Source organism: Gossypium raimondii, chromosome 11 (genome assembly GCF_025698545.1).
Source record: "Gossypium raimondii isolate GPD5lz chromosome 11, ASM2569854v1, whole genome shotgun sequence".
Classification (NCBI taxonomy): Eukaryota; Viridiplantae; Streptophyta; class Magnoliopsida; order Malvales; family Malvaceae; genus Gossypium; species Gossypium raimondii.
In genome coordinates, this window is record NC_068575.1 from 44053671 (window position 1) to 44080778 (window position 27108).

The following is a 27108-nucleotide window of genomic DNA, read 5'->3' on the forward strand; positions in this document are numbered from 1 at the left end:
ATATAACGGGAAGCTCGTGAGAGCCAAATATCAGAATGCTCATGAAAGCTAATAACGGGACGCTCTTTCGAGCTGTGGTATGTCCACAACACATGCAGGACCACTACCAATTCAGAAATGCTGTATCCATCGAATTTCATTTATTCAAACGGGACTTAATGTTTGTCGAACATTATCGGATATGTGACTGATTTTCATACATGTCAATTACACAATACACATATATAACATTCAATTCAAACATATAATTACACAATTTAGTTACACGAACTTACCTCAATAAGTGTTCGTGTACGCAAAATCTACTAATTCGACACTTTTTCTTTTCTACAATCTAACTCCGTATTTGGTCTATTCGGATCTATACGGGCAAATTTAGCTCAATTTAATACAATTCATATTCAAGTCAATCCAATTCACATCTTAGGCAAAATTACCATTTTTCTCTTATACTTTTGATTAATTACAATTTTATCCCTAGGCTCGAAAAATGAAATTCATGCAATTTAATCCTTATTCCAAACCTAGCCGATTTTTACATGTAACAATAGCAGTCTATGTATTTCATAAAATTCAAAAAAAAAATTTCCATGAATTTTACATCTTTTCAATTTAGTCCCTAAATCATTATGGAAAAACCTTAATACTTTGATAAATTTACAAATTAATCTCCTAGATAACTAGATTAAGTTATTACGATCTCGAAAATATAAAAATTATTAAACGGGACAAGAATGCTTACCTAATTAAGCCAAATAAGCTTGCTTGAATTTAGGTTTTCATGGATAGGGTTTCCATCTTTTATTTGGAAAAGATGATGAAAATGATGATATTTTAGTATTTAATTAATTTATCATCTTTATTTTATCATCTTTCCAATTTAATCATTTTCTTTTCCTAAATTTCCAATGATGAATCATCATACTTATCTACTAACTCCACTAAATGGTCTATTTATCATATAAGGACCTCAAATTTTGAATTCCATAGCTATTTGATCCCTTTAGCTACTAGTATTCAATTTTTATACTTTATACAAATTGGTCCTTTGTATCAAATTAGACATATAATCGGTAAAATTTTCTTAACGAAATTTTCATACGATATTTCTATCATAATGCAGACCATGAAATAATATTTAAATAATTTTCCTTTCGAACTCAGATTTGTGGTCCCAAAACCACTATTTCGATTTCACTAAAAACGAGTTGTTACATTGTCTATCAAAAACCTTTTGAATCCACTCACATACAACATCTCTAACTATATTCCATTGGCTCTAAAAAAAAAGCATGAAACCTGTCACTCCCAGATGCTTTTAACTGAGTCACATTGAATAAAGCTTTATTGATTTCATTCCTTGAAACTGCCTTGCCCAAAAAGAGAATATTACTAAACTGAAGCTTTGGAAAATTATTAGGTGGTAGATCTCTCATTCTAGTGGGGTGTTCCCTATAAAATTTTTGGAAAAAAGTAATCGCCTACTATTGTTAAATGGTTTCATCAAAGATCCATTCACCCTCATCATTTTTAAGAGCTGAGATCCGATTCTGCTTCCTTCTCTGTAGAATGTGTCTGTAAAAAAAGGTGGTATTACGATCTTTTATACTCAACCAATCGCACCTAGCTTTCTACTTCCAGAGTAATTCCTCATGATGAAGAACTCCTTCTAGATCATCTCTTACTTTCATTTCTAAACAAGCTAGACAGTCAGAACTTGTGTTTTTTTATATACTTTTGAATACGTGAGAGCTTCCTCAAAAGTTATTTTTTACGAATGCCAAGATGACCATAAACAGACTTATTACAGGATTTATACTAGAGGTAAATTGAGCAATAAAGTCTGCCATATTCCTATCGATTTTCCAATTATCTCTAACAAAGTCAGGAAACCCCGGATGGTCAACCCAACCTGCCAATAATCTAAAAGGTCTACCATTAGGCAAGCTTCTTATTGGTTTTAAGGACAGAAGAAGAGGCCTGTGATCCGATTTCAGTCTAGGAAGATGAGTAACTGTGCAATTAGGAAAAGTGTTAACTATCGCACCATTTCTAATTTCTCTATCAAGGCGTTTAAAGACCCCTTATCTATGTTAAGTAAAGGATGGTCCCTTGAAGCTCAACAGACTCCATTAAATCACCAAAAAGGGGACACCTTTTACTATTTCTTCGATCACTTATTTTATCATCTGAGGTTAATATCGCATTAAAGTCTCCAATAGTGAGCCAAAGATCCGTGTCGAATGAAATGCCCAATTTTAACCCCTCCTAAAGTTTCTTCCATTTCTGGCTATCAGGGCTACCGTAGACAAAAGTAACATAAATAGGTTGGGAAAATCCACCCTCAAACACTCGCACTAGAATAAATTAGGAATGACTACACACCATATCCCCTCGAACTGAATCTTTCCAACCAATCCAAATACCCCCCAAAAAACCAATGGCCTCCACTCGATGTGAATACAGGAAACCCAATTTCGCAATGATTATGTCTGCTTTAACACTGCTAACTCATGTTTAAAAAAAAAACCCCACAATATCAGGCTTATATTCAAAATTTTATTTTCAAAAAATACAGGGAAACTTAACACTAGCACAACCTTGGCAATTCCAAGTGAAAATAGTCAAATTCATAATTGCAAACAATGAGATAAAAATTGACCTTTTACTACTCAAGTGAGCCTAATTCCTTAATCAGTAAGTCATACATACTGGAAGAAACCTTGCTCAAATCTTGTTCAATCTAAGAATTAATTAAATCAATCATTGAATTCATTGTATCAGCCAGGGGCACTCGAGATAAACCAATAACCTTGAAACGGTCTCCACGCTCTCGAATAACCCTATTGAGCTTTCTCCCATTCCGGCCATGCTCAAATTTATTACCAAAACCACGCCCTTTAGAGCCCTGTTTAAGATATTTTCTTTTGACAAGAGAGGCACTACCCAAATTATTAATAATGTTGGGATCACCAATTTCCATAAAAATGACAGTAGTATGCTTCTCCGGATCCAAAACACTCGGCTAGTAACCACTTTCTTTTCAAGCGTATCATCAAATATGGGGTTAAGACACAACATAGTACCTGTAGGTACCTCACTAGAAGAGGTAAAAAAATTATTAATAACACCACCAGTAACCGATTCCCCAAGCTGAAATTTGAATCCCCAAAATGGCCTATACACTTGCATCCCTATTGTGGAATAAGAGACAAATCAATTCCTTTAACACCACCAGAATTATCCTTAAAGCTTTCCACATTACTTAGCCCAGATACAATCAACCCAGCCTCATTAATAGGCTTTTTTTCAATTGCCTTTCCCACCCTTTCAATACCCAAATCCATCGACCCACTCTTAGTTGGCACCCTCTCATCATTCAAGTTTATAATCCCTGACCCATTTACTAAAGAAGAACTTGATTCAATAGCTTTTAAGCTCTTGCTCCCCACTTTAGCCCTAACTTGAGACCTCTAATTATTCTCCAAAGAAACACTTAAAGACCCTTTAGGACCATTCCTAATCACCTTTCCATTTTCATCAACTTCTTCAATGCCATCATTAACGTCTAATAATGTTGAGAATCTAGATCCTATGATCCTCTCCCCTTGATTTTTGGTCTTTTGATCCTATTGCGCCCTTCTATTACGCCGAATTTTCCTTTCCACCTACATCTAGGGGTCGAAACTTTAAGAGTCGACAGACTTTTCTGCGTCTGTGGTCAAGGTTGTCTCCATCAGTTCCTTCTCTTCCCCCTGTGTCGGCCACCCGTCTTCGAAAGGGCATAGGTCCTTCACATGCCCATAACAACTGCATGTATAGCATATTATCGGTAAAGACTCCTATTCGACCCTTTGAATCTCACTGTTAATCCGAATATGAAAAATAAGTGGCTTATCGATGTTAACATAGGCGACCATTCGGGCAAAATGCCCCCTTGTTCTGTTTCCGATTTTGGAGTCTAGTTTAGACACTTTCCCAACCAGACCACCAATTTCCCCAAGAATCACCGATTGTACAGATGCTTGGAAAGTCCAAGAAATCTAATCCAAGTTAAAACCATTTTCGGGAAGGGTTGCATCGGGTTAAAGTCCGTTGTCCATGGTTGAACGGTCAAATATTGACCATATATTATCCATGGCCCCTGATAAAAAACCTTTTCGAAATATTCAACACTGAAATTTTACCAGAAAGTACACATTCTCAATGCCCATTAGTAGAAAAGGTTTAGAGGTCTTCCATAAATTTCTAACCCAATTATGTAGAGTGACATAACCAATATTCCGACCTAACAATTGGACCAGTACAGTCAACTCCATGTCTTTGATTAGAATCTATTGAATGTGATCGAAGAAACTAATCGACGGGACTCCATCAATTGAAGATTTTATAATGTCTCCCTCTAAAAGAACCAATCTTTATTATCTTCCACCACAGTAAGACCTGTATCCTTCTCAGACCTCGCTTCCTTTCCTCAGAACCTTGTCCCTCCATGATACAGGCATAGCTGGAGCCAAGTCAACTGCCATATCTGAATCTAAAGGCTCACCTTCACCATCGTCTTTGAAGCACACTTTCTTTGTGCTTCAACCATTGAAGCAAGATCATCGCCACCACCCCCGTCACTCATGTTTTCTCTAAATTTACTAAACTCTAATTTAATTAGTTCATGTAATACGTTATTGAGATAAAAAAATTTAAACCAACGCATACAATCCTTCTTTTTCATTTCTGCTACTAACAAAATTCAATCAAGTCCAATATTTATTGATTTCACACTATTGGCATTTAAGGATAATTTTAAAGTGGTTGAAGAGAAACCTACTTCATGATGATACCCTCACAATTAACAATCTCATTAAAACAAAAACCATGGGCTGCCTGCCTATGTGGATGATTTTGTTGGATACATACCAGCGCAAAGTTTCCCTTTACAGGCCACACCATCTTGGTAACTCCAAGTAGAGCTGGCAAGCACTATTAAAAATGAGAGTTCAAAATTATCCGCATCAAATAATATTTATTATTATCAAACATATAATTTTAAGAGAGATTCACTTTGTACAAAACTAAAAGATTTTACACCTGTTTTTAGTCCTTGATCACATTTAAATCTTCATCTCCCCTTAACTTTGAGATCAACATCAAAATCCATCTCTATTTATCTTCTTTTACCATTTAATCTAACTTTTTAATATCCAATTAAATTATTTAATTCTCAAGGTTTTTTTAATGAATTTTCACTCGAATGTTTTTAAACATTGAATATAAAGTTGTAGAATCATTGTGTATTTAAATTTTACTAATAAAAAAGTCATTAAAATCCTTCTAAAATGGATGTCTTAGCTTCTATAACTTCCAAATAATTTTAAAGAAGTAGCTATGAGGCGAAAATGAATGGTAATTGTTGAAAAGGAAGATAAATTTAGATTAATAATGAATTTCTCTTATCCTAAAAAAAAAATGAAATTGTGTTGCATTGTTTTAGTGGAAAGTGGGGAGAAAATTTTTTGTCTGCAATTAACAAATGTTGATGTTGATCTATATGTTTTTCTTAAATGAGAATGTTAATCTCTTAAGTAATGGCATGATGATGACCGTAAAAGAGAGAAAATACAAAAATAAGGCATGTTTTTAATTAGAATAATGTTTTAATCATTTAATTGTGATCAAGGATTAGAAAAGGTGTAAAACTTTTACTGTTACAACTAAATCCCTTACCTTCAAATGATATTTAAAATACATTACAACATTTATCTCAAAAATTAATATATGATTATTAAAATAAGTTTTAAATTAGCATATAAATTTTAATTTTAATTCTATAGGACTGAAAAATAAATTTAAAATTAAACAACTTTTTTTTTCTAATTTTGTAGTTAAGATTTGTAATGCGTAAAAATTAAACTTAAGGGTACTTGAACTTGGGCAAAAATTAATCTCTCAAACTTTAGAAAAAAAACAATTAAGCCCCTACGCTTTTTTTTATTCAATTAGGTATTGAACTTTAAAAATATATAAAAAAACCTTTTGACAGTTAACTTTAAAAAAATTAAAATTAATGGTTAAAGGGTCTTTTAGATGTATTTTATAATTTTTTAAATAATTTTTATAAAATCTTACAATTTTTATATATATTTTCTATTTTTAATAAAATTTTATATTTTTATATTTTTATTAAAATTTAATAACTTTTATTTACTTTTTATAATTTTTGTCACATGTCACAATGTGATTGTAACACAAGGTGATTTTAATTGAAAAAGTTAGGGACAATTAACTCTAATGATCAACTATTAAAGTTAACTATTAAAAGACCTTGTAAATACATTTTGATTGTTCAAGTACTCAATTAAATAAAAACTTAATTACTTTTTTAAAAAAATTTAAAGATCTTTATAATACATTTTAAAAGTTCAAATATCTAATTAAATACAAAAAAAATTGACTTAATTACTTTTTCTGAAAATATTTGAAGATTTTCTACGCCCTAAAAATTAAGAAAAACACCCAACCAATTCAACATTTAAGCGATGTTTGTATTTTCCCATGATCATAATGGACTTTGATTTCTGAAAATACTCTTGCTGAAAATGTGATTGTCAAAATCGTAAATTACAATATTTAGTGCCAATGAAAAGGTGTTAATTAAAATTTTAAAATATTACATAATATTTTATTCACTAAACGCTTTTATTAGGAATGTGATGTAATTTTTAAAATTATACTCATCAAATAAAATACAAATTTTATTAAATTTAACATTTCCAAATGATATTTATTATTAACTAACACACAATTTAATATATTTCTCTTTAAATAATATTTATCTATTTTAAATAAAAAATACATTTACCTCAAAATTAACATGTAATTAAATTTAAAATAATTTATATGTTTAATATATATTTAAATTAGAATATAAATTTCAATTTTATAGTACTTAAAATCAATTTAAAATTAAAGGGTTTTAAAGAAAAAAAATTACAATCAAAGCTTCTATCAAAATCAAAGGAGAGGAGATGGAGCTAAGTGTCTAACCTTGAACCTCATATCAATAGAACTGGAACCCAAGTTATTACCATTTGACTAGTAACTTCTTGACCTCAAAAGTATATTTTTAACTTTCCAATTACATGAAAATGCTACTTTCTCACCTCTATTCAAAGGGATCACATAACATAATTGAAAGAAAGTAATTTCAAAACAAAGCTACATTCTCAATATATATGCTTTTTAACAGACATCAAACAAAAAAATTACTCTCCTACCAAGTAAATTACTTAAAAATTATTATTTTTCAATCACACCAAATCCCCTGTTAGATTTAATAATCCAAGAACATTGAGAACAATGACTTAATATCTCTTGATTCTAGTCAATAATAATGATAAAACATGCATAAATGCAATAGTTTGGCTCCTATTACAACTCGCCGCTCATAGACAAGAATGGAACTCAAAACTTTCAGGGATGAGAAAGGGAGCTACATGCGTCTTGTTGACAATTAAAATTTCCATAAAAAATACAGCCTTATCATTTGACAAGCTGCAACTGGTCCAGAAACCTAAACTACTGAGGCAACTTAAAATGCAGTACTTGCAAAAATTCACCAAATCCAAAACCAGCTTCCCAGACAACAGTGCATGCAAAAATCTACTTCCACGATTTCCTAAAATAGAGCTTTCACAACCATAAACGAAAACAACAGAGAAAACAGCAGACTAACCAGAAAATAGTCTAGAACTGAAATACAAAGAAGAACTACCGTACCACCATAACCGACGGCATATTCCAAAGGCAAATAGATCACACAATAACTACATCCACTCCACAGATTCGTTAATCATTCAAATTATTATAGATTCCCATGATTGGCAATCCTAGAAGACTGGAAAACTTCCATTAACAGTATCATGTAAATGTAAGCATCTTCCTTGCAACAGATTGAACAAACAAAACAAAGTGTTTATCAACCATCATGCCCACTGACTACCACAAGACTAATGTACCATGTAACTGACAAATTGTATATGTAAAATGTGCCTCGTCATAATGAACTGCAAAGACATTTATATTGACATTTTCATCATTTTGTTTCCCTTCCACCTACTATTTGACCTCAAAAACAACTTTTATGTCATCTGAAACATCTCATATTCACATTGAACCAGCTGCCCTACACATCCACATTGTCACTTAAGATGCAAGCAATTGACCTACGAGAACTGAAAACTATTAAGAATTAAATGAATATGAGCAGAGAATAGCAAATTCCCACTATAGGTTTGAGAAATCATCAACGCAATTGCAAATTGTTAAGGGATGAACTGGTAACTATTTCTTGAATGAGCAGATAGAACTTAAAAAATGCTGCAAAATATCCATTTCTTAACGGCAGAGATGATTCCACAAGTTTCTCTCCTCACAAGAAACAGCCACCTGCGACACACACACACACAAAACAAAAACAAAAAAAAGGAAAGAAAACCCCTCCAATCTATAGCCCGAATAATAGTTAATATCCCTAAAAGAAATGGAACCGAAGTTATTTTCTCTTTTTGTGGTTTAAGCTGGTAATAGATCTCCTAAATTGCATATATGATCTGATCCTTAATTCTGATGGCCACTTAGAAATGCCTGAAACTTAAAGATTGCATTAGCAATTAAATCATCTAAAGTAAAAGTGCAGAGATCTATCCACGAAAACTGCAATTACTTGCATGCAGACCAATATATTTCCAGATCAATACACTATTAGTAAGATAAAGGAAAGCTGAAGATCTTTTTAACGCCACCACCAGTGAGAGATGCAAACCGTCTCACTAGAAAATCAATTTCAGTTTCAGCCCAATAGGAAATTAAAGATTTATTCGAGTAATAAAATACCAAAATTTCTCTCTAAAAGTAATGGAAGATCAACCTCTTGAAGATTTGTTCTCCTATAAAGTTGGGATCGAAATCAGAAGTTCTTCTGTATAAACCTTTGTATAAGTTGCAGATACAAGTAATACATAAGTTTAAGTACCTAAGAACAGAAAGAGATTAGACGTATGATAGGCAGACATATCCAACCTTGATTCATACGGATGAAGGATGATATCAAGATCAAAAACTATCACCACAAGTAATCACGTGCCAATCCCATCCATAAAAAACTCCCAAACAGAATTTATATTAACATGATTCGTATATGTCATGTATACAAGGTATACACCTCATCCAGCTCCTGGAATCTTCAAAAGACACCACCGATTTCTCAATAGTGATCTAAAGTTTTAACTTCAGAATCTCCATTAATAGAATCATAAACTTAGCATGAAACCTTCCACTTTAAGAAATACTTTCCAACCAGATGCTTAACATATATGGAGATTTATGAATAATGCTCATCAGTCAATACGTTCTGTCCACAATCTCAAAAATTAGCATTCTAGGAAATCTTTTTCCATACTACAGCACAATAAATTGTATCAGAAACCCTTGATCTCCATGGTACATGATTTCTTGATTAAGTTCTTAATAGACCACCTACACACACTAGACATATCATAATTTATTTTCTACTAAAAGTTAATAGAAAGGGGATAGAGATCAAAATAGGAGGTAGGAGCATGAGGAAATGCAGGATAAGAAAACAGAAAACAGAAAGAAGTTAAAAGGCAGGTTCAACCGCTTTTTTCAAGTAAGCCTCTGTCCTTCCCAGTGAGCTGCATCTGCATTTCCAGGCCCACCAAGACAAATTGAGCAAGAGCTTCTAGAATATTAGCAAAACTCAGTATTGGGTTTAAGAAAACAAATTATGTCAAGCAATTGAAATTACCAACAGTTCTTGAGCCTGCTACTAGTAGCTGCCTCCATAGGAATGATCCCGATAATACGGGGGATATGCATCATACTATAACAAAATGAAATAATTGGCCATCATGAAATTGTTAATTGAATACTTAAATGCATTAACAGGGAGCTATGGGTTGATTACTCACATCAGAACCAAAATAATCATGGGAGTAGAGACCACTACCAGCTGCATGATGAGGATCTAAAGCACATAGCCACATGAATGAGTGATACGGTAAAAACAGATTCACAGGAGCAGCAAACAAAAGAAACATTAGCAAAATGAAATACACACCACGATGGCGGGTTTCATGAAAAGTAACTTCTGGATAAGGATGATCCATTCGAGGACGGAATCTAGGAGGCTCCATGTATTCAGGATCATGGTCCTAAGAGCACAGTCAAAGTTTCAAACAAAAAACAAATGCCGGGACAGCAGAATGTAGATATGGTAGGAAAATTAACACTTACTGTCATATAAAATGGCCTCTTCATGCTATGTGCACTTTCATCATAATAATAAGGGTCATCATATTGCTGCCCACCATAAGGTTGATCAAAGGCTCGTTGAGGAGAAAACGGTTGCCTCCTAAGCGGAGCATGCTCCCTCCATGCCCTTTCAGGGCCATCATACCAAGACCTACTCAAATTATATCTTGAAGGGCTAACAAATGAGGCAGCTCTACTGGATGTGCGATAACCATCCCCATAAGAGCCCCTTCTTCCACCTGATTTGGTGTAATTAAATACGTCAAGTTCTAAACTGTACAATGCAAGATCCTTATTTGTATAAGTTGCATGACTTGCATCTGTAGTTTAAGGATAGAAAGCTAGATGGAGCAATAATTAATTGGTTTAAACCTTTACCCATAACTTGCTGCCGATGGAACTCAGAATATCGATTGTCAAAGTCATGCTCATTTGTACTAGTTCGACCACGTTCATTTTGATGGTAATACCGGCCATGTTGGAAACCTTTCGAGTTAAAGCGATGTCCAACCTGGCCAAAGGTTCTCCCTATAAGGAAATAATTTGTAAGTAACAAAAATGCACAGACAACAACATATATCTATTTCCAAAATATAAATGATTACCAAATCTTGAAAATGTGCCATTGCCACCACTTCCAATTCGAAACCCACCAGACATTCCCCCCTTAATAGCTTGTGTTTTAGGCATAGGATTCGATAGCCTTGCTCTGACTTTTGTCTACAGGAGAAAGAGCAATTTTAATACATTAAAAATATATTGATGGAATTCAAAACACGAAAGGGAGGTGACACGCCATGTCTTTATAATGTTCTAGTGATGTTTTTGACAAGCTACACATTTTCTAGAAACATTGTAAAGGATGAGTATTCTACGGTACTTGTATGCCTGACAAGTGGTGTGTAATCACATCTATTCATCATAGAAGGACCATTCCAGGGTTCCTTTTCAAGTGTGCTTAGCATCTTTGCTAGCTTAACTGGTGCAACAAAGGTGTATGCCACAATCAGTCTTATCAAAAAACAAAAAGGAAACAAGAAAAAAATTTGTGCAACAACACTAAATATAAAAGAAAATGTTTTCTAGAGAAGGCCAGGCTAAGGAAATTACTATCAAACTATATATGGTACCTTTGAGTTCCCATCACCCAGCTGTTTATTATTCACACCATCTACACAAGCTGTAGCAGCTTTATGGGTGGAGAAATCAACAAATCCAAAGTCCTTTCTCTTAGCAGTTGACATGTTCCGGGCCAATACAATTTGCACGATCTCTCCATAACCTTTGAGTTTTTCCCTTACACGATCTTCACCCCAATGAGGAGGAAGTGAATCAAGAAATACAGTTTTTACCGTGGCCATTATCTCTGGATCAGGCTCCCGCAACGGTTCAGCAAAAGCTACTTTGGCAGTTCTCTCAGGGTGTCCAAATACAACATCAGGCTTCTGTAGTCTCTTGTATGCAAGCATTGCATCGGCATGGCAAGAGAACTCTAAAAATGCAAAACCACGGCTCAACCCTTCATGTTGAACATCTGGGACAAGAGTAATATTCTCAACTCCTTCAATACCATATTCTTTAAGGTTTTGTTTGATCTGTAAAACAAGAATATAGCAAGAGTAAGCATACAAATTAAGATAATGGCCATGCAATAAATACCATTATATGCTCACAGCTTCTTTTGTCCATGTATTGCAAATATTTCCCAAAAACAATGTGTCATTGTCTTCACTAGGTGCCGTCCCACATCGTTTCCCACAAATCTGCGAACTGGAAAGTCAAATTCAGTTGATGAATGGACAAAGCAAATACTATAACTAATACTTACAACCGGGTTCTTCATTTCTAACAAGGCATGCTTTGCATGTTCTTTATTTGAAAATTTCACAAAAGCATATCCCTTATTCTTGTTGGTTATTGGATTCTTATGCAACCTAACTTCAACCACCTCACCAATTTTCTCAAAAACCTGTCTCAAGTCCTCCTCAACAGCATCTCGATCCAATCCGCCAACAAAAATCTCACACTCTTTCTTAATTTTATGTTCTTTTGCAATAGCAGTTAGTTCTTTGCACTCCTCCTCCAATGCCTCAGTTTCTTCAATAGGGTCATCTACATCATCATCTGCAAGTACTTCATCATCGTGGTCCCCAAAGTCCACTCTGTCACCGTACTCAAACTCATCATCGAAACTGCCATACCTATCTTGTTCCATTTGCACATCTTCTCCACTCAACTTACCTTTCCTGCCTTCTTTTACATTAAGGTCCACAATTTTGCGATCTGTCCCGCTTACTAGTAGTGAATCCTCTTTAGCTACATACTCTTCAATGTTCCCATCACATGGTACTTCCTCCTCCAGTTTGGACTTTCCAGTTTCTTCAATTTTTTCTCTTTCTTTTACCTTTTGATGCTCCATTTCTACCTTATTTGGTGATTCCAAAACCTTCTCATTGGCTGTTCCCTCAGAATTCACTACGGAGACAGCTTTCCCTTTCGCAGAAACAGCACGTTTAGGTCTTCCAGGTGTTCGCTTTGAAACTAATTTAGTGCCTGGTGTAGCTTTGCTCTCCGGTGTCAGTCTTGTAGCTTCAGGTGATGACTTCACTTCTTCAACTATTTCAAATTTAAAAATCATAAAAAGGAAAATGAATTTGAACAGAAACATTTCACAGTCCAACATTAAAAGCAAAATCATCAAACAGTATTACCAATATAGCTAAGCATACGAATTGTAAATTATATAGCAGTACTTACTAACCTGCTGATCTTTCAAGATTAGAATCAGAGCCGTCGATAATCACAGTTGAAATTTCATTTTTGTCCATTTGCTTCGCTTTAGCAGCGGAGGCCTGCTTTGTTCCCGCCGTTTTCAGAGCCGTGGATTCCGCCGCAGCATCTGTACATCCCGATGAAGTTTTCGCAGCAGACTTCCTCGTCGGCGGCGTCTTTCTTGTAGTCGCCGGTTCGGCTGTACCCTGATTCCGGATTCTCATATTTCTAATAGAGTCGTTAAGTAAGATGGCTTAGCTTTCTTTGCCGTAAACTGAATTTGAAAACGCTAAATAATTTGAGCAAAAACCGTGAGAAAAGAAGAAACAACCGAAGATTTTAATGGATTTGGTGAACAAAATAGGTACATTGTTCTGGTGAGAATAGAAGACGACTGTAAACTGATCAGGATAGAACGCTGTCGTTTCCTGAGAAACTGCCACGTGCAAGTATAATCTTTTTGCAACCCGGATTTCTTTTCCAGGTCGTGTTGCCCATTAACCCGACTCTTACCGTCACCAAGCCTTTTAGCTTCCAACATTTTCCTTTAAATGTTCTAGTCGTCACGACGGAGCTAAGGCTTCCTTTAAATTTGCGTTGAAGTACAATAATAATTGGGAATGAAATTAAAAATATAAATGAGAGATTTATTTGGATTGAAACATAGTTATAGCAGTGAGATATTCCATGAATTTTGCACTTCCCAAACAGCTTGCTGTGGTGAAGTTAGACTGAAAAAAGGCACCCAAAATTGAAATGAACATTCAAAGGGGTCGAAGTATTTGAGTTGGATACAAATATCCAATACTTTACCCAAAAATTAAATTAAAAATAAGATTATACTCGAAACCAAGTTGGAGTAACATAAGATTAGCTTGCAGAGAAGGCTACCAAATTAGTCTACTGGGATTCAATAGTATTGTACAGGGAAAAATTCTGTCTACTCTGCTTTTTTTATGAAGCCATGTATTGTTGAAGTTCTACATCTACAATGAGTTTTAAATTCCCAGCTCAAGTCCTACTAGATTAGCATGTAAGTTTTCTTGAATTTTGCATTCAATACAGGCTTTTAGTTACTTGTTTGTGTCTTTGCTTCTTCTATTGGTTCAGTAAGCAGAAGATAATGAGAAAAAAAACGGTGCATAGATTGCATTTTTAACCCTTAATTCGACATCAAATCGCAGCTTTGACTCATCATCGACATGATTCTTTTACCCTTAATTCTCATTTCTTCATTGAGAATCGTGTTTATTTTTCTACGCAAAACAGCAAGTGTACTAACATTTGGGCTAGCAAAGTTTTGAATACAGATTATAGACAATTTTTTTTTGGATTGAACGTGACGCAGTTGTAACGTGAAAGCAAAAGTTGCCCCCTGCCGACATCATTCAAAATCTTCACAAGCAGACAATAATGGTAACAAGATTTGATTTTTAGTATCTTAATAGGCCATACATGTAGAACTCTTGGGACAAATACCGCATGATCCAATGACTACGAAGTCTTGCTCTGACACTTAGCAATCAAATCTAGTGACACCAAAAACAGATCACAAGATGCACAAAGTTTCAATCAGATCTTGTACATGCATCATACATTCAAAACTCAAGTGATGGGATCTAGATTCATTTCCAGAATTCTCATGGCATAATCAAACTTAACAGCAAATTTCAGGCTATCCTCGATCAAAATGAAAATATTTCAGAGTAACATCATTATGAAGGAACTTCTAGGAAATAAATGGATACATAAAACTTAAATTAAATTAAACATTTAAATAAATACCCTCTTCTTAAACACCAACTATATCATCAAAGAAGAAAATTTTGGATGGCACAGTAAATTAAGGCTGTTGTTGGGCATCCATATAACCAGCATCGACCAGTACTTTCTCCCTCTTAGCCAACTCGATATCTTCATCAACCATCATCTTCACCAATTGCTCAAACCCAACTTTGGGTTTCCACCCAAGAACCTTCCTTGCCTTACTTGAATCACCTTTCAGGTTATCCACCTCGGCAGGCCTAAAATACCTCTTATCAATCACAACATGATCTTTCCAGTTCAACCCAACATACCCAAATGCCACTTGCAAAAACTCCTCCACCGTATGCGATTCCTCCGTCGCCACGACGTAATCGTCCGGCTTCTCTTGTTGCAGCATCATCCACATAGCTTCCACGTAATCCCCGGCAAAACCCCAATCCCTCGAAGCTTGAAGGTTCCCCAAAAACAACTTGTTTTGCAACCCAATCTTGATCCTCCCAACGGCCCGGGTGATTTTCCGGGTCACGAAATTCTCTCCTCTCCTCGGGGACTCGTGGTTAAAAAGAATCCCATTGCATGCGAAAAGCCCGTAAGCTTCCCTGTAATTCACAGTGTACCAATGCGCGGCGCATTTGGAAGCTGCGTATGGAGATCTGGGGTGAAACGGGGTGTGTTCAGATTGCGGAGGAGGGGTGGATCCGAACATTTCGGACGATCCAGCTTGGTAGTACTTGATATGGGTCCGACCCGTGGCGGCGATGTGGGATCTAACGGCTTCCAACAAGCGAAGAGCTCCCGTAGCCACCACGTCAGCTGTATAATCAGGGATCTCAAAAGAGACGGCCACGTGAGATTGAGCCGCCAGATTGTAAACCTCATCGGGTCTAATAGTATCGAGCCAGCGACGAAGCGAGGAAGCGTCGGTGAGGTCAGCGTAATGGAGCTTCATCCGAGCCTTGTGGGCGTTATGTGGATCAATGTAGATGTGGTTGATACGCTGCGTATTGAAGTTGGAAGAGCGGCGGATCAAGCCATGGACTTCATAGCCTTTGTTGAGGAGGAATTCGGTCAGGTAGGAACCATCTTGACCGGTGATGCCAGTGATCAACGCGATCTTGCGGTCAGGAGCCGCGTCGCCGTTGACAGTATAAGATCCGGATCCAGATCCGACCCTGGAACTGTTATTCTCGGTTGCCATTTCAGAGCTCGAACCTGAGGGGAAAAAGCTTTGACGGTGAAATTTCAATTTTTGAGATGAAAAGAAAAAGTGGAAGAAGCGCTTTGTGGTGCGTTTAAGCAATTGGTTGTTTATAAGAGTCGGGTGAGTCTGTGTAGCGAGGGGGACAACGGAGGATTAAATGGTCAATGAAGAAGGCATTAATATTCTGTGAACTTACAAATTTGTCCCTGAGAAGTTAAATGCGCGGTGCAATTTGATTGGTTGGGTTTGTCTAATTGTCTGCCTGTTATTGGTTGATCACCCTAATTCAACAATTTTATTTTATGGACTTTTGAACGTAACACAACCGATGATGATGGAGGTCATGATTACTATAAAATGCTTAAATTTAGATTTTTATGTATGATTTAAAATATATTTTGATGATTAAATTTTACAATTTTATTAATAATATTATTGATTTATTATATTTTAATCAATAAATTATTAATCATCGTTAATGATGTAACAAAAGTTTAATATGGTATATTATATCATTATTTTAGATGAAAATTTTAAGTTAATTTGTACAATTAATCTTTACTTTTGGCTTAAGGATATAAAAAGTTTTTATTTTTTTAAAGTAATTAAATCACTATTTTTTTACATTCAATTAAAATATATAAAAGATGTCTTTTGATTGTTAACTTTAATGGTTAATAAGATTATTAAAGTTAACCACCTCTAATTTTTCAGTTAAAGTCATATTGTATCACAACCATGGCAAAATATGTAACAAAAAATAAAAATCAATAAAATTTATAAAATTATTAAATTTTAATAAAATACAAAAATTTAAATCTTATTAAAATTATAAATAAATTATAAATATAATAAAAATTATAAAATACATTAAAAGGTCATTTAACCATTAACTTTAATCGTTAATCATTAAAGTTAACATCTCCCATTTTATTTAAAGTTAAAGAAAATTATAAAATACTTCTTTTGATGCGATAATAAAAATTATAAAAATTATCGTACCAAAAGAAGTATTTTATAATTTTATAATTTTTACAATTTTATATTTTTTACATTTTTATAATTTTCTTACGACTTTATAAAATCTTATAACTTTTTCTATATTTCTATATATTTTATATTTTTACAATTTTTATAATTTTTTTCTAATTTTAATAAAATTTTAATATTTTTTATAGTTTTATTAAAATTTAATCATTTTATAAATTTTTATTGATTTTTTACCACATGTAATACCATGGTTGTGACACATGATTACTTTAACTGAAAAAACTAGAGGCAGTTAACTTTAACAATCAACTGTTAAAATTACCGATCAAATGACATTTTTTTATGCATTTTGGTAATTCAAGTGCCCAATTGAGTGAAAGAAAAAGGAGCTTAATTGCTTTTTCTAAAAAAAAGTTTGAAGAATTTTTTGGTACATTTTGAAAGTTCAAGTACTCAATTGAGTCCAAAAAAAAAGCAAGGGCCTAATTTTTTTAAAAAAAATATGAGTCTTTTTTATGCATCTTGAAAGTTTAAGTATTCAACTGAGTGAAAAAAAAAAGTGACTTAATTGTTTTTTTTTTTTTAAGTTCGAAGATTTTTTACACCTTTAAGCCTTATTTTTTTAACATTTTTTTAACGTTCCTTTTCTTTTTCCCTTTCTCTTTTTTTTTTATACAATGCTTTGAAATAACTATACCTCCTCTCCAACTCTTAAATAAGAGAAAAATGCATTTTAGCATGCTCGATCTCATATTCTCCTACACTAATAACAATATCGATATCAACTGGGCTAAAATTCAATTGGCCTATTTTATATTTTCTTAGCTAAAAAGATGAGATGAAGTTTGAACATTACTATAATTTACTTTAGAAATTCTATTACATATGTATGTGTGTAAATCACGTATTTAGAATATAGAGGTGTGTTTGAAAATGACATATAATAAATAATGAAACGTATAATTTGAAACTAATTAATAATAACACATGAAATATGTATGATATTAAAATGGAACAAAATAAATTAAACCAGATTAAAACAAAATTTAAACACAAAATGCATCATATTAAAAATATTAAATGAGTACAATCATTTATTACAGTATTGTCATCAATCTTGATTTAGTGTCGAGTTAACTTATGACACTAACTCAATCAACAAAATTATTAATATATACAACTGATGAATGTAATGAATAATGCATATTAAAATAAAAATGTATGAAAAGTAAATAAAAATTTAGTTGTGTAGTAATTAATGATTGATATTATGAAAATTTTAAATTTTCTTTCGAATCTGATCTGTTATGTTTGACCCAAGTCATTGGTTTGGATTTCATCTAATTTTAAAATTAACCTTTTCTTTTAAATGTATTAGAAAATTTTAATATATTAATATTATATAAAACAAGGGTAAACTATATAAATAGTTACGTTTGTTTGACTCAGGTTACATTTTAGTCACTTATGTTTGAAATGTTACGTTTTAGTCACTTATATTATCGTTTTGTTACGAAGTGGTCACTCTACTATTAAACTTCGTTACCTCCCTAATGGCAGTCCTACATGGTAGTCCAAATGGGCTTTAAATGCCAACTTGGATGTTCAGTTGCTGGGATGAAAATAGGTTTTTAATTAATTTAATTTAATTTGGACTGCCACGTAAGACATCTAAGTTGGCATTTAAAACCCATTTCTATTGCCATATAGGACCACCGTTAGGGAGGCTAACAGTAGAGTGACCACTTTGTAACAAAACGATAACGTAAGTAACTAAAACGTAACATTTCAAACATAAATGACTAAAATGTAATTTGAAGCAAATAAAAGTAACTGTTTTTGTAGTTTACCCTAAAAACAATTATTTCATTTAATAACTTTTTTAAGAACATAACTTTCATTAATAAAAGAAATAAACATAAGCCTCGAAACAAGACAAAACATTGATCCGAGAGGAAAGTTGCCTTGGTACAAAGAAATAACGTGAGGTTAATTGAAAAGGCAAGGAGATCCATTAAAACTAGAGGAAAATAACCCTCTAGAAAGCTAAAAACCCATTGAAGTTCCAATGTGATCCAGGATAAGCAAAAGAGCAAGATGAAAGAGACCAACGAAAGCTAAGATGTAGAAGGCTATCACGATTAAGCTTTGATAGGAGAAAAGTCGGCGCTTCATCTACCCAGAAACGATCGGAAATAACATGCATTGCTTCTTTGGCTAAGAGATGAGCAGCCCGACTCGCAAAACGATGCACGTGCCTAAACTCACACAAGTAAAAACAAGTAGAAATAACTTCAACCTCAGACGCAAAGAGACTCAAAGGGTATCTGTCCAAATTGGAGAAGGAGAAGCTCTTGATGACGGAGAGACCATCCCATTTTAAAATTATGTGGTGGAGACTCAAATCACGACCAAATTGGAGAGCATATATACCTGCAATGGCTTCCGCCATAGATGCATCCAACAGGTTATTTAACCGTTAATTTTAGCAGTTAATCGTTTTATCTGTTTGTAATCCATGCATGAATATACTCCTCACCCGTCTCTGCATAAGTACAAATGGGAAATATTATTGAAGCATATATGAAGCGAAAATCTTAGCATTATTTAAAATTTTGAGCTTTAAATATTTTTTTTATAAAATTATAGAAATTTAATTAAAAATTATTTGAGTTTTTAAAGTCAAAATGAATCAAAATAATGTAGTGGAGCAAGGTTGTGTACAATGCTGGGACAGCGCTTGAGGTCTCGACATCGCACATTTGACGTTACGACATCACTTGCTATTTGAACGATGACATGACAGTGCAAAGACGAGATTGTGACATCGTAGGTGAATGTTGTGTGTTAGAATCGCTATATTGATACAAAATTTAATAAATCATAAATTAGGATTTGTCATGTCAAATCATCAAGAGTAAATCAAGAATAAAATTAGATGCGGAAGCATACCTGAATTCATTGATTTCTTGAAATCTACGGGTCATAGGGCTTTGATTTTCCAAATTAGCACACAAGAAATTTAGAGAATGTGACTCTCTCTTTTCTAAAGATGGGATATTAGAAAAGTTAGCTCGTGTGTAATTTGGGGACCATAACCCTAATATATAACTTTAACACATTAGCCCTAATTTCTAATCAATCCATCATCAATTAGAAATTAGTTACTAGAGTATTTTTATTTAATAATTAAATCTCAATAAACCTTAACCAAATTAGATCACTTTTAATTTGAGCTAACCTATTATGATAGAAAATAATAAAATGTAATTAATTATATTGTATATGTAATGTCCATATTTTCCAACAATCTTCCACTTGGAACACATATATATACCGATAACCTTATAATTACATGTCATTATACAACTTTATGAGCTCAAAACTTTACTATCATATCCAAAAAAGGTATTTCGAATAAGCTCGTCCATTAATTATGTTAACATAAAACTAAGGCAACTTTCGTTACATATGTCGTAACTAAATCCATCCCTGATCATGTAAATTAACACAACCAAATGATATAGATCAAGTATGGATGTGTAGCATGGAAATTACATGCAATATGATCTAAACATATCTATTTCCAACTGGTCCTCCTTAAACCTTAGTGAGATAAAACATTACCAAAATCAAAGTGTGAATAAACCAAATAAACTTTATTTCTGCAAAAAATAAACTTAATATTCGTAAACTAAAATAACTAAAAAATATCTCTATAACATAAAAGCATTTAAAAATACAAACTCCCACTAAACTTAAATGACATTACACCCATATGAGCAGTGTGCTCTTATAAAACCTTAGGTGTAGCCCCTTAATAAGCGAGTCCACAATTATGGAGTTTGTCCTAATATACTTTATAGGCACCTAACCACTTTGAATTTTTATTTTAACAACCAGGAACTTAAAGTCTATGTGTTTGACTTTGATGTGCTACTATTGCTATTGGAATAAAATATTGCAATTTGTTTCCACAATTTGCACCTTAGTGACAAAATATTGTATCCATATTCCATCAAAATCAGAGCCTGTATACCCGATAATCTCTAACTGATTAGACCTCCGATATGTGAGCATGTAATCTTTTATTCTTTGAAAATACCTGTACACGCCCAATTTTTGACCAGCCCAATAAAAGTCCAATTACAAAACAAAATAAAACAATAAACTACCAGCCCAATAACCCAATATGGCCCAAATTCCCAAAACCCTAATGGCCCAAAAACTAAAACATTTCAGGAAACCCTAGCACCCCCAAGCCATGTGCGCCGCTGCCCCCTCTTGTGCCACCCGAGGTACCTCGCCCCGAGGTTTGACCCTCTCCCCTGGCCACCTTGCACCAAAATGGCAAGGGTCATCCCTTCAACGTCGTTGACCTCACTTGCAATGAAGACAGAAACAAAAGCAACAGCAGAGCAAAAAATAGCAATACAAAAAGTAATGTATCAGCAATCAACAGTAGCATCTTTTATTATTATTTTCGGCTATAAAAGCCATATGAAACAAATGTAAAAGGGGGAATTCAAAAAAATTCAGAAATAAGAAAACAGAGAAAGAAGTTTTTGAAAGGTGTTTATTTGTTACATTTTCTTTGTTCTATTTATTTTTATTGATGTTTTACATATATTTTTTAACAAAAATATAAAAAAACACGAAGAGGGGAAGTTACCTATTTTAGTGGCGGTGAAGAGAAAGAACCGAAAGGTTTTTCTCACTTTCAGCCCGATTTGCCGAGATCTCAACATTTCTAGCCCCAAAACGGAACTTATCGTGAAAAGGCACTTAAAAAAAGCACTTTTTGGTTTTGCTGACCGCCGTATACGGCAGCGGCGGCGCCGACAACCGGCGACCAGTATGGCGGACGATGGCCAGAACAAGGGCGTGTTTTAGAAAAAAAAAGAGAGGGGTAGAGTTTTTTTTCGCTTGAATGAAGTAGAAAATGAAGTTTAAAAAAAATTGATTTATAAAGGCATATAAAACGGTGCCGTTTTGGGCCATAGCTCCAGGCGCCAAAACGACGCCGTTTAGGAGGCCGACCCGAGATCCGACCCAGATGCCTTCAGATCCGCGTGTTTTTCTGCGGAAGGGCTAATTGCACTTTTATATTTTATACATACATATATTTTTCATTTTTCCATAATTTTATGTATATGCATATAATTATATATATATATATATCTTTTATATTTTTATAGTTCTATTCATTTTCTTTGCTTATTTCTTTATTTACATTTTCATTATTATTTTGAAAGAATGTTTTGATTTTATTTGCTTATATGTATTGTTATTTTGTATGTCATTGATTTGCCCTTTTTTATCCAATTTATTTTCATTGCTATTACTTGTATTATTTATGCTACACCATTGTATTCATTAACATTTTGTTAAGCATACTAATTATCCTTTTAAAAATTTTCAAAATAAGGCAATGTTTTGCGTTTGGAAATTCGAGAAAACGTGCCCAAATGTGTTGGGTTTCAATTTTTCTCGTTCAACCAAATAGCCAAATATCCTTGTAAAAATTTTCAAAATAAGGCAATGTTTTGCGTTTAGAAATTTGAGAAAACGTGCCCTAATGTGCTGGGTTTCGATCTTTCCTGTTCGACCAAATAGCCAAATATCCTCTTTTAAAAAAAATCAAAATGAGGCAATGTTTTGCGTTTAGAAATTCGAGAAAATGTGCCCTAATGTGTTGGGTTTCGATTTTTCTCGTTCGACCAAATAGCCAAATATCCTTTTAAAAAATTTCAAAATAAGGCAATGTTTTGCGTTTGGAAATTCGAGAAAACGTGCCCTAATGTGCTGGGTTTCGATCTTTCCCGTTCGACCAAATAGCCAAATATCCTCTTTTAAAAAAAATTCAAAATGAGGCAATGTTTTGCGTTTGGAAATTCGAGAAAATGTGCCCTAATGTGCTGGGTTTCGATTTTTCTCGTTCGACCAAATGGCCAAATATCCTTTTAAAAACTTCAAAATAAGGCAATGTTTTGCGTTTGGAAATTCGAGAAAACGTGCCCTAATGCGCTGGGTTTCGATTTCTCGTTGGACCAAATAGCTGAATATCCTCTTAAATCTTAATCCATGTCGTTCGAGTTTTTTAAAGATCGTACTTTAAATCTCTTTAAAGTTTTCAATTTTCGATATTAAGACATTAACTAATCAACTAGGTACCAATTTTTGGGCGTTACGAGGGTGCTAATCCTTCCTCGTACGTAACCGACTCCCGAACCTGTTTTTCTGAATTTCGTGGACCAAAATTGTTGTTTTAATAAAACCAAATCGTTTATTAAAAACAACCACTTTTTGAGGTGATCCAATCACACCTCATTAAAAAAGAATTGGTGGCGACTCTCGTTTTCGTTTTTATTTTTAAAATCAAAGTCGACTCCGTTTTATCAAAAAATGGTGTCAACAATACCTTATAACCCTTTTAGATGCTATCCAATGGTTCAAACCAGGGTTGCTTAAATATTTGCCTAACATCCTAGCAAGTGTGCACAATATTCCATTGTATACAAGTCTGAACATACATTAGGCTTCCCACTACTAAAATGTAAAAAATCTTATGCATTTTTGTAATCTCAAAATCATTCTTAGGGCATTGATTGAGACTATACTTATTATTGACAAGCAGTATGTCATTCACATATAAAACCTTACTCCCACTAAACTTATGATATATACAATTATTGACCAAATTCATCTCTAAACTAAATGAGATAATCATTTGGTAAAATTTCTAATACTATTGACGAGAAGTCTGCTTAAGCCCATAGATGAAGTTCTTTAATTTGCAAATTATTAACATTGCATTATCAGACACAAAGTTTTCTAGTTGTACCATATAAATGTATGATCCATGCTACCATTGAGAAACCATTAACTTAATATTCATTTGATGTAGCTTAAGGTCAAAATATTCCACTAAAGCCATTATAATCCTGTCTGTAGTGGACCTTTTTAATGACATTCGTTCTTAAGGTTTTTGAGTTTTTCTTTTTGGAACAATGATCTCATCTTGAATATGGAGTTGTTCAACATTGTTTTGCTGAGGTTCTAGATTCACTTCTTGATCAATGATAGGTATGAGAACTTGAACATCATCAAAAGTGATAGTAGGAACTGAGTTAGAATCTAATTCCTTCTTAAAAGCAATGTCTCTAACCTTATTCCTTCCTCCAAACTCAATATCCTAAAAAAATATTATAGTTCTCATTTCAAAATATTCCTAATTGTGGGATCATAAAACTCATAACCCCTAGATCGCTCAGAATTTCCTTAACCCTTACACTTCATAGACATTAAAGAAGTTAGAAGTGATGTCATCTCAACCTTATCGTTTTTTAGCAAAACGCTTTTCAATTTTGTCAAGGAAACCCTTGGCTTGAGTAATCTTTGCAGATTTTGTGCCCCTAAAGGCTTCTGGAGTGTTGTGCTTCAAGATCACTAGACTCATGTAATTTGAACGATCACACCTCCCAAAATCCCTTTAAGCTCAAGGGTGCTTTCCGCAGTGAGAGGTGTGGGTTGATCTTCCATTAGTGTAAGATCTATGTCCATACAGCTAATCACTATAAGTAAGTGCCTTTTCCATTCATTGAAATTAGTCCCATTAAGCATGAATATAAAATTTATATTAGCAGATATTGTGGCAGCAGAAGATGAACTAACTGAATATAGGACAGAAAATAAATAAAAACAAGCTCACATCAATATTCATAAGTAAACAATAAATTCAGGATAATGACTAATCCCATCTCAAGATACCAAACACAACATTAATATCAAGTCTTTAGACAGTAATATTAACAGTAAGCGGTACTCTTGTTGTAACAATCAAACATTGACAATAAATTATGTCAAACAATAAATCAATCTTTGAACTAACATATTGCTCACATAAAGTACCTTATAATTGTCACACATTTATCACCACAGATGTCGTTAAAATTTTGCCAAATATTAACTTACCTTTGGGTCAATTAATATATGCATGAATCACAAAAATATATAATCATCTTGATATTTTAAATAAACTAATCTACACAAAAGAGGTCACTTTGGCAGCATTTTGTTTCAACTAATCTATTTAAAATATTAGACATTCTTAATTAAATCTCAAAGCCAAAATCCGAATTTATTTGTTTCATAATATTTCAAATTTAAACAAAAATAATTTGAATAAAGGTAAATATTATTTCAAGATATCGGACACTCCATTAATATTTCATCTTTGGACAAAAATATTAACTTGTAAGTGATATTTCAATATAGTAGTCAAAAACTAACAATAAAACATGTCGAAAAATAAATCTTCCTTTAGGTTGATTTATTACTCACATGTAAAATCGAATAACTGTCACATGTTTATTACCACAGTTGCACAAATATCATTAACCTTTCTTTGGGCGATCAATATTAACATAACTTAAGTTACATGCATACGACCTTTTATATTTTAAAACAAAAGAATTTCAATAATAGATGTCACTTTGACAACTTATTATTTTCAGTTAAGTTATTTTAAAATATATAAACATTCCAATATTCAAATTGAAAATTTTCATAATAGTCAAAGATCAAAATTGAAATTTTGAATGCACTACAATTTTCAAAGTAACCTAAAATAAGATTGTCCAAATGACGAAAAAAAAAAAAAAAACTTTAATATTTGATTTTTTTCTTTAAACACGAAATCACCAAAACCTACTAATCATAAAACATGATTGCACATTTATACATAATTATGTAAATATTAACAACCACTTCATGTATATTAATAACATAAATCCATAAACCATACTGTGAAAGAGCTTAGCAATCACCTATTTCACTTCACTTAATCAAATACCATATTCAAAATTATATCAACCACGTTAAAATAATAATAATAATAATAATTTAAAGCTTTTGGTTTCACCATTCAGCAAGAGCCCAAACTAATTTAAAATATATATATATGTCAAAATTAAATAAAACTAATATAGTGATTTTAAATTCAAATAATTAACAAATACATACATTTAAAATTTTTGCATGGACGAAAACACTACAACTTTATTCTTTGACAATTTCAAAATAAAAATAATGTGAGTGTAATCGGCAAATATGACACGAAGGAAAAAAAAGCCCAAATGAATTAGTGTATACAGTTTCTAATATAACCAAACTTACTATAATTCTAAATATATATGTCTGTCACACTTAAAGGTTTTTCAAACCAATGGATAGGAAACATAAATTAAAAGATATATAACCAGAATCTAAAAACTTTCTAATAATTTTAAAAAAATCAACATATGTATGATCCAATTCTCAATGGTTAAACCGTGAATGAAAATATACATTGAACCCAATCTCACAATATATATATATATATATATATATATATATATATAACAAAATTTATTTGTAAGATTCACACATCAATTTCCTTAAAACCAATTTTATAAGAAAACTTAAAATTGTAATCCTGATGAAAGATTCAACATAAATTTAATCAATATTTTAAACCTTAAAATTTAAAGTTTTATCATATAACCCTAAAGTTTATGCAATTTTATTTTAAACTCTAAAACTTTTAATATAAATCCAAAAATTTAATACGTATATAATCGAAACACCAAATCCATAAACTCTCAAGAACGAATTAGTTTAAAAATATCCATTCTCAATGATTCAACACGACGAGGCTCGAATACCACTTGTTAGAATCGCTAAAATCTTGATACAAAACTTAATAAATCATAAACCAGGATCTGTCATGTCAAATCATAAAGAATAAATCAAGAACAAAACTAGATGAGGAAGCGTACTTGAATTCATTGATTTCTTGAAATCTACGGATCATGAGGTTTTGATCTTCCAAATTAGCACACAAGAAATTTAGAGAACGTGACTCTCTCTTTTCTAAAGATAGATATTAAAAAAGTTAGGTTGTGTATCAATTTGGGAACTATAACCCTAATATATAACTTTGACACATTACCCTTAATTTCTAATCAGCCCATCATCAATTAGAAATTAGTTACTAGAGTATCTACACA

At 32.9% G+C, this 27108-nt stretch overlaps 2 protein-coding genes across 5 annotated transcripts; both read right to left on the minus strand.

Annotated features, from left to right (window-relative positions):
- Positions 1-9332: 9332 nt before the first annotated feature.
- On the minus strand, positions 9333-13537 carry LOC105803729 (uncharacterized). 4 transcript variants are annotated; one of them, XM_012636116.2, is made up of 11 exons: positions 13091-13537; positions 12158-12945; positions 12003-12092; positions 11460-11924; positions 10935-11049; positions 10702-10857; positions 10312-10568; positions 10136-10229; positions 9987-10042; positions 9824-9898; positions 9333-9754 (listed from the first exon to the last, which is right to left on the minus strand). In XM_012636116.2, the coding sequence occupies exons 1-10, from the start codon at positions 13323-13325 to the stop codon at positions 9845-9847; spliced, it is 2310 nt and encodes a 769-aa protein (XP_012491570.1). In that variant the 5' UTR covers positions 13326-13537; the 3' UTR covers positions 9333-9754; positions 9824-9844. The 4 variants fall into 4 exon arrangements, with proteins under 4 accessions (XP_012491570.1, XP_012491568.1, XP_012491569.1 ...); XM_012636114.2 differs by having other exon boundaries at positions 9333-9716; positions 13091-13536; XM_012636115.2 differs by having other exon boundaries at positions 9333-9757; positions 13091-13536.
- A 1157-nt stretch (positions 13538-14694) lies between these two features.
- On the minus strand, positions 14695-16195 carry LOC105803728 (GDP-mannose 4,6 dehydratase 1). The gene has a single exon (XM_012636113.2). It carries the CDS (start codon positions 16064-16066, stop codon positions 14945-14947), a length of 1122 nt encoding a protein of 373 aa, XP_012491567.1. The 5' UTR covers positions 16067-16195; the 3' UTR covers positions 14695-14944.
- Between the last annotated feature and the right edge of the window lie 10913 nt (positions 16196-27108).

What these genes read in the sequence shown, in the direction of transcription:
- LOC105803729 (XM_012636116.2), bottom strand. Translation starts at nt 13,325, where the DNA reads ATGAGAATCCGGAATCAGGGTACAGCCGAACCGGCGACTACAAGAAAG. An exon ending in TAGAAATGAAGAACCCGGTT is followed by an intron (nt 12,093 to 12,157) that starts GTAAGTATTAGT and finishes TCCAGTTCGCAG; the next exon opens with ATTTGTGGGAAACGATGTGG. An exon ending in AGAGGCCATTTTATATGACA is followed by an intron (nt 10,230 to 10,311) that starts GTAAGTGTTAAT and finishes CTGTGCTCTTAG; the next exon opens with GACCATGATCCTGAATACAT.
- LOC105803728 (XM_012636113.2), bottom strand. Translation starts at nt 16,066, where the DNA reads ATGGCAACCGAGAATAACAGTTCCAGGGTCGGATCTGGATCCGGATCT.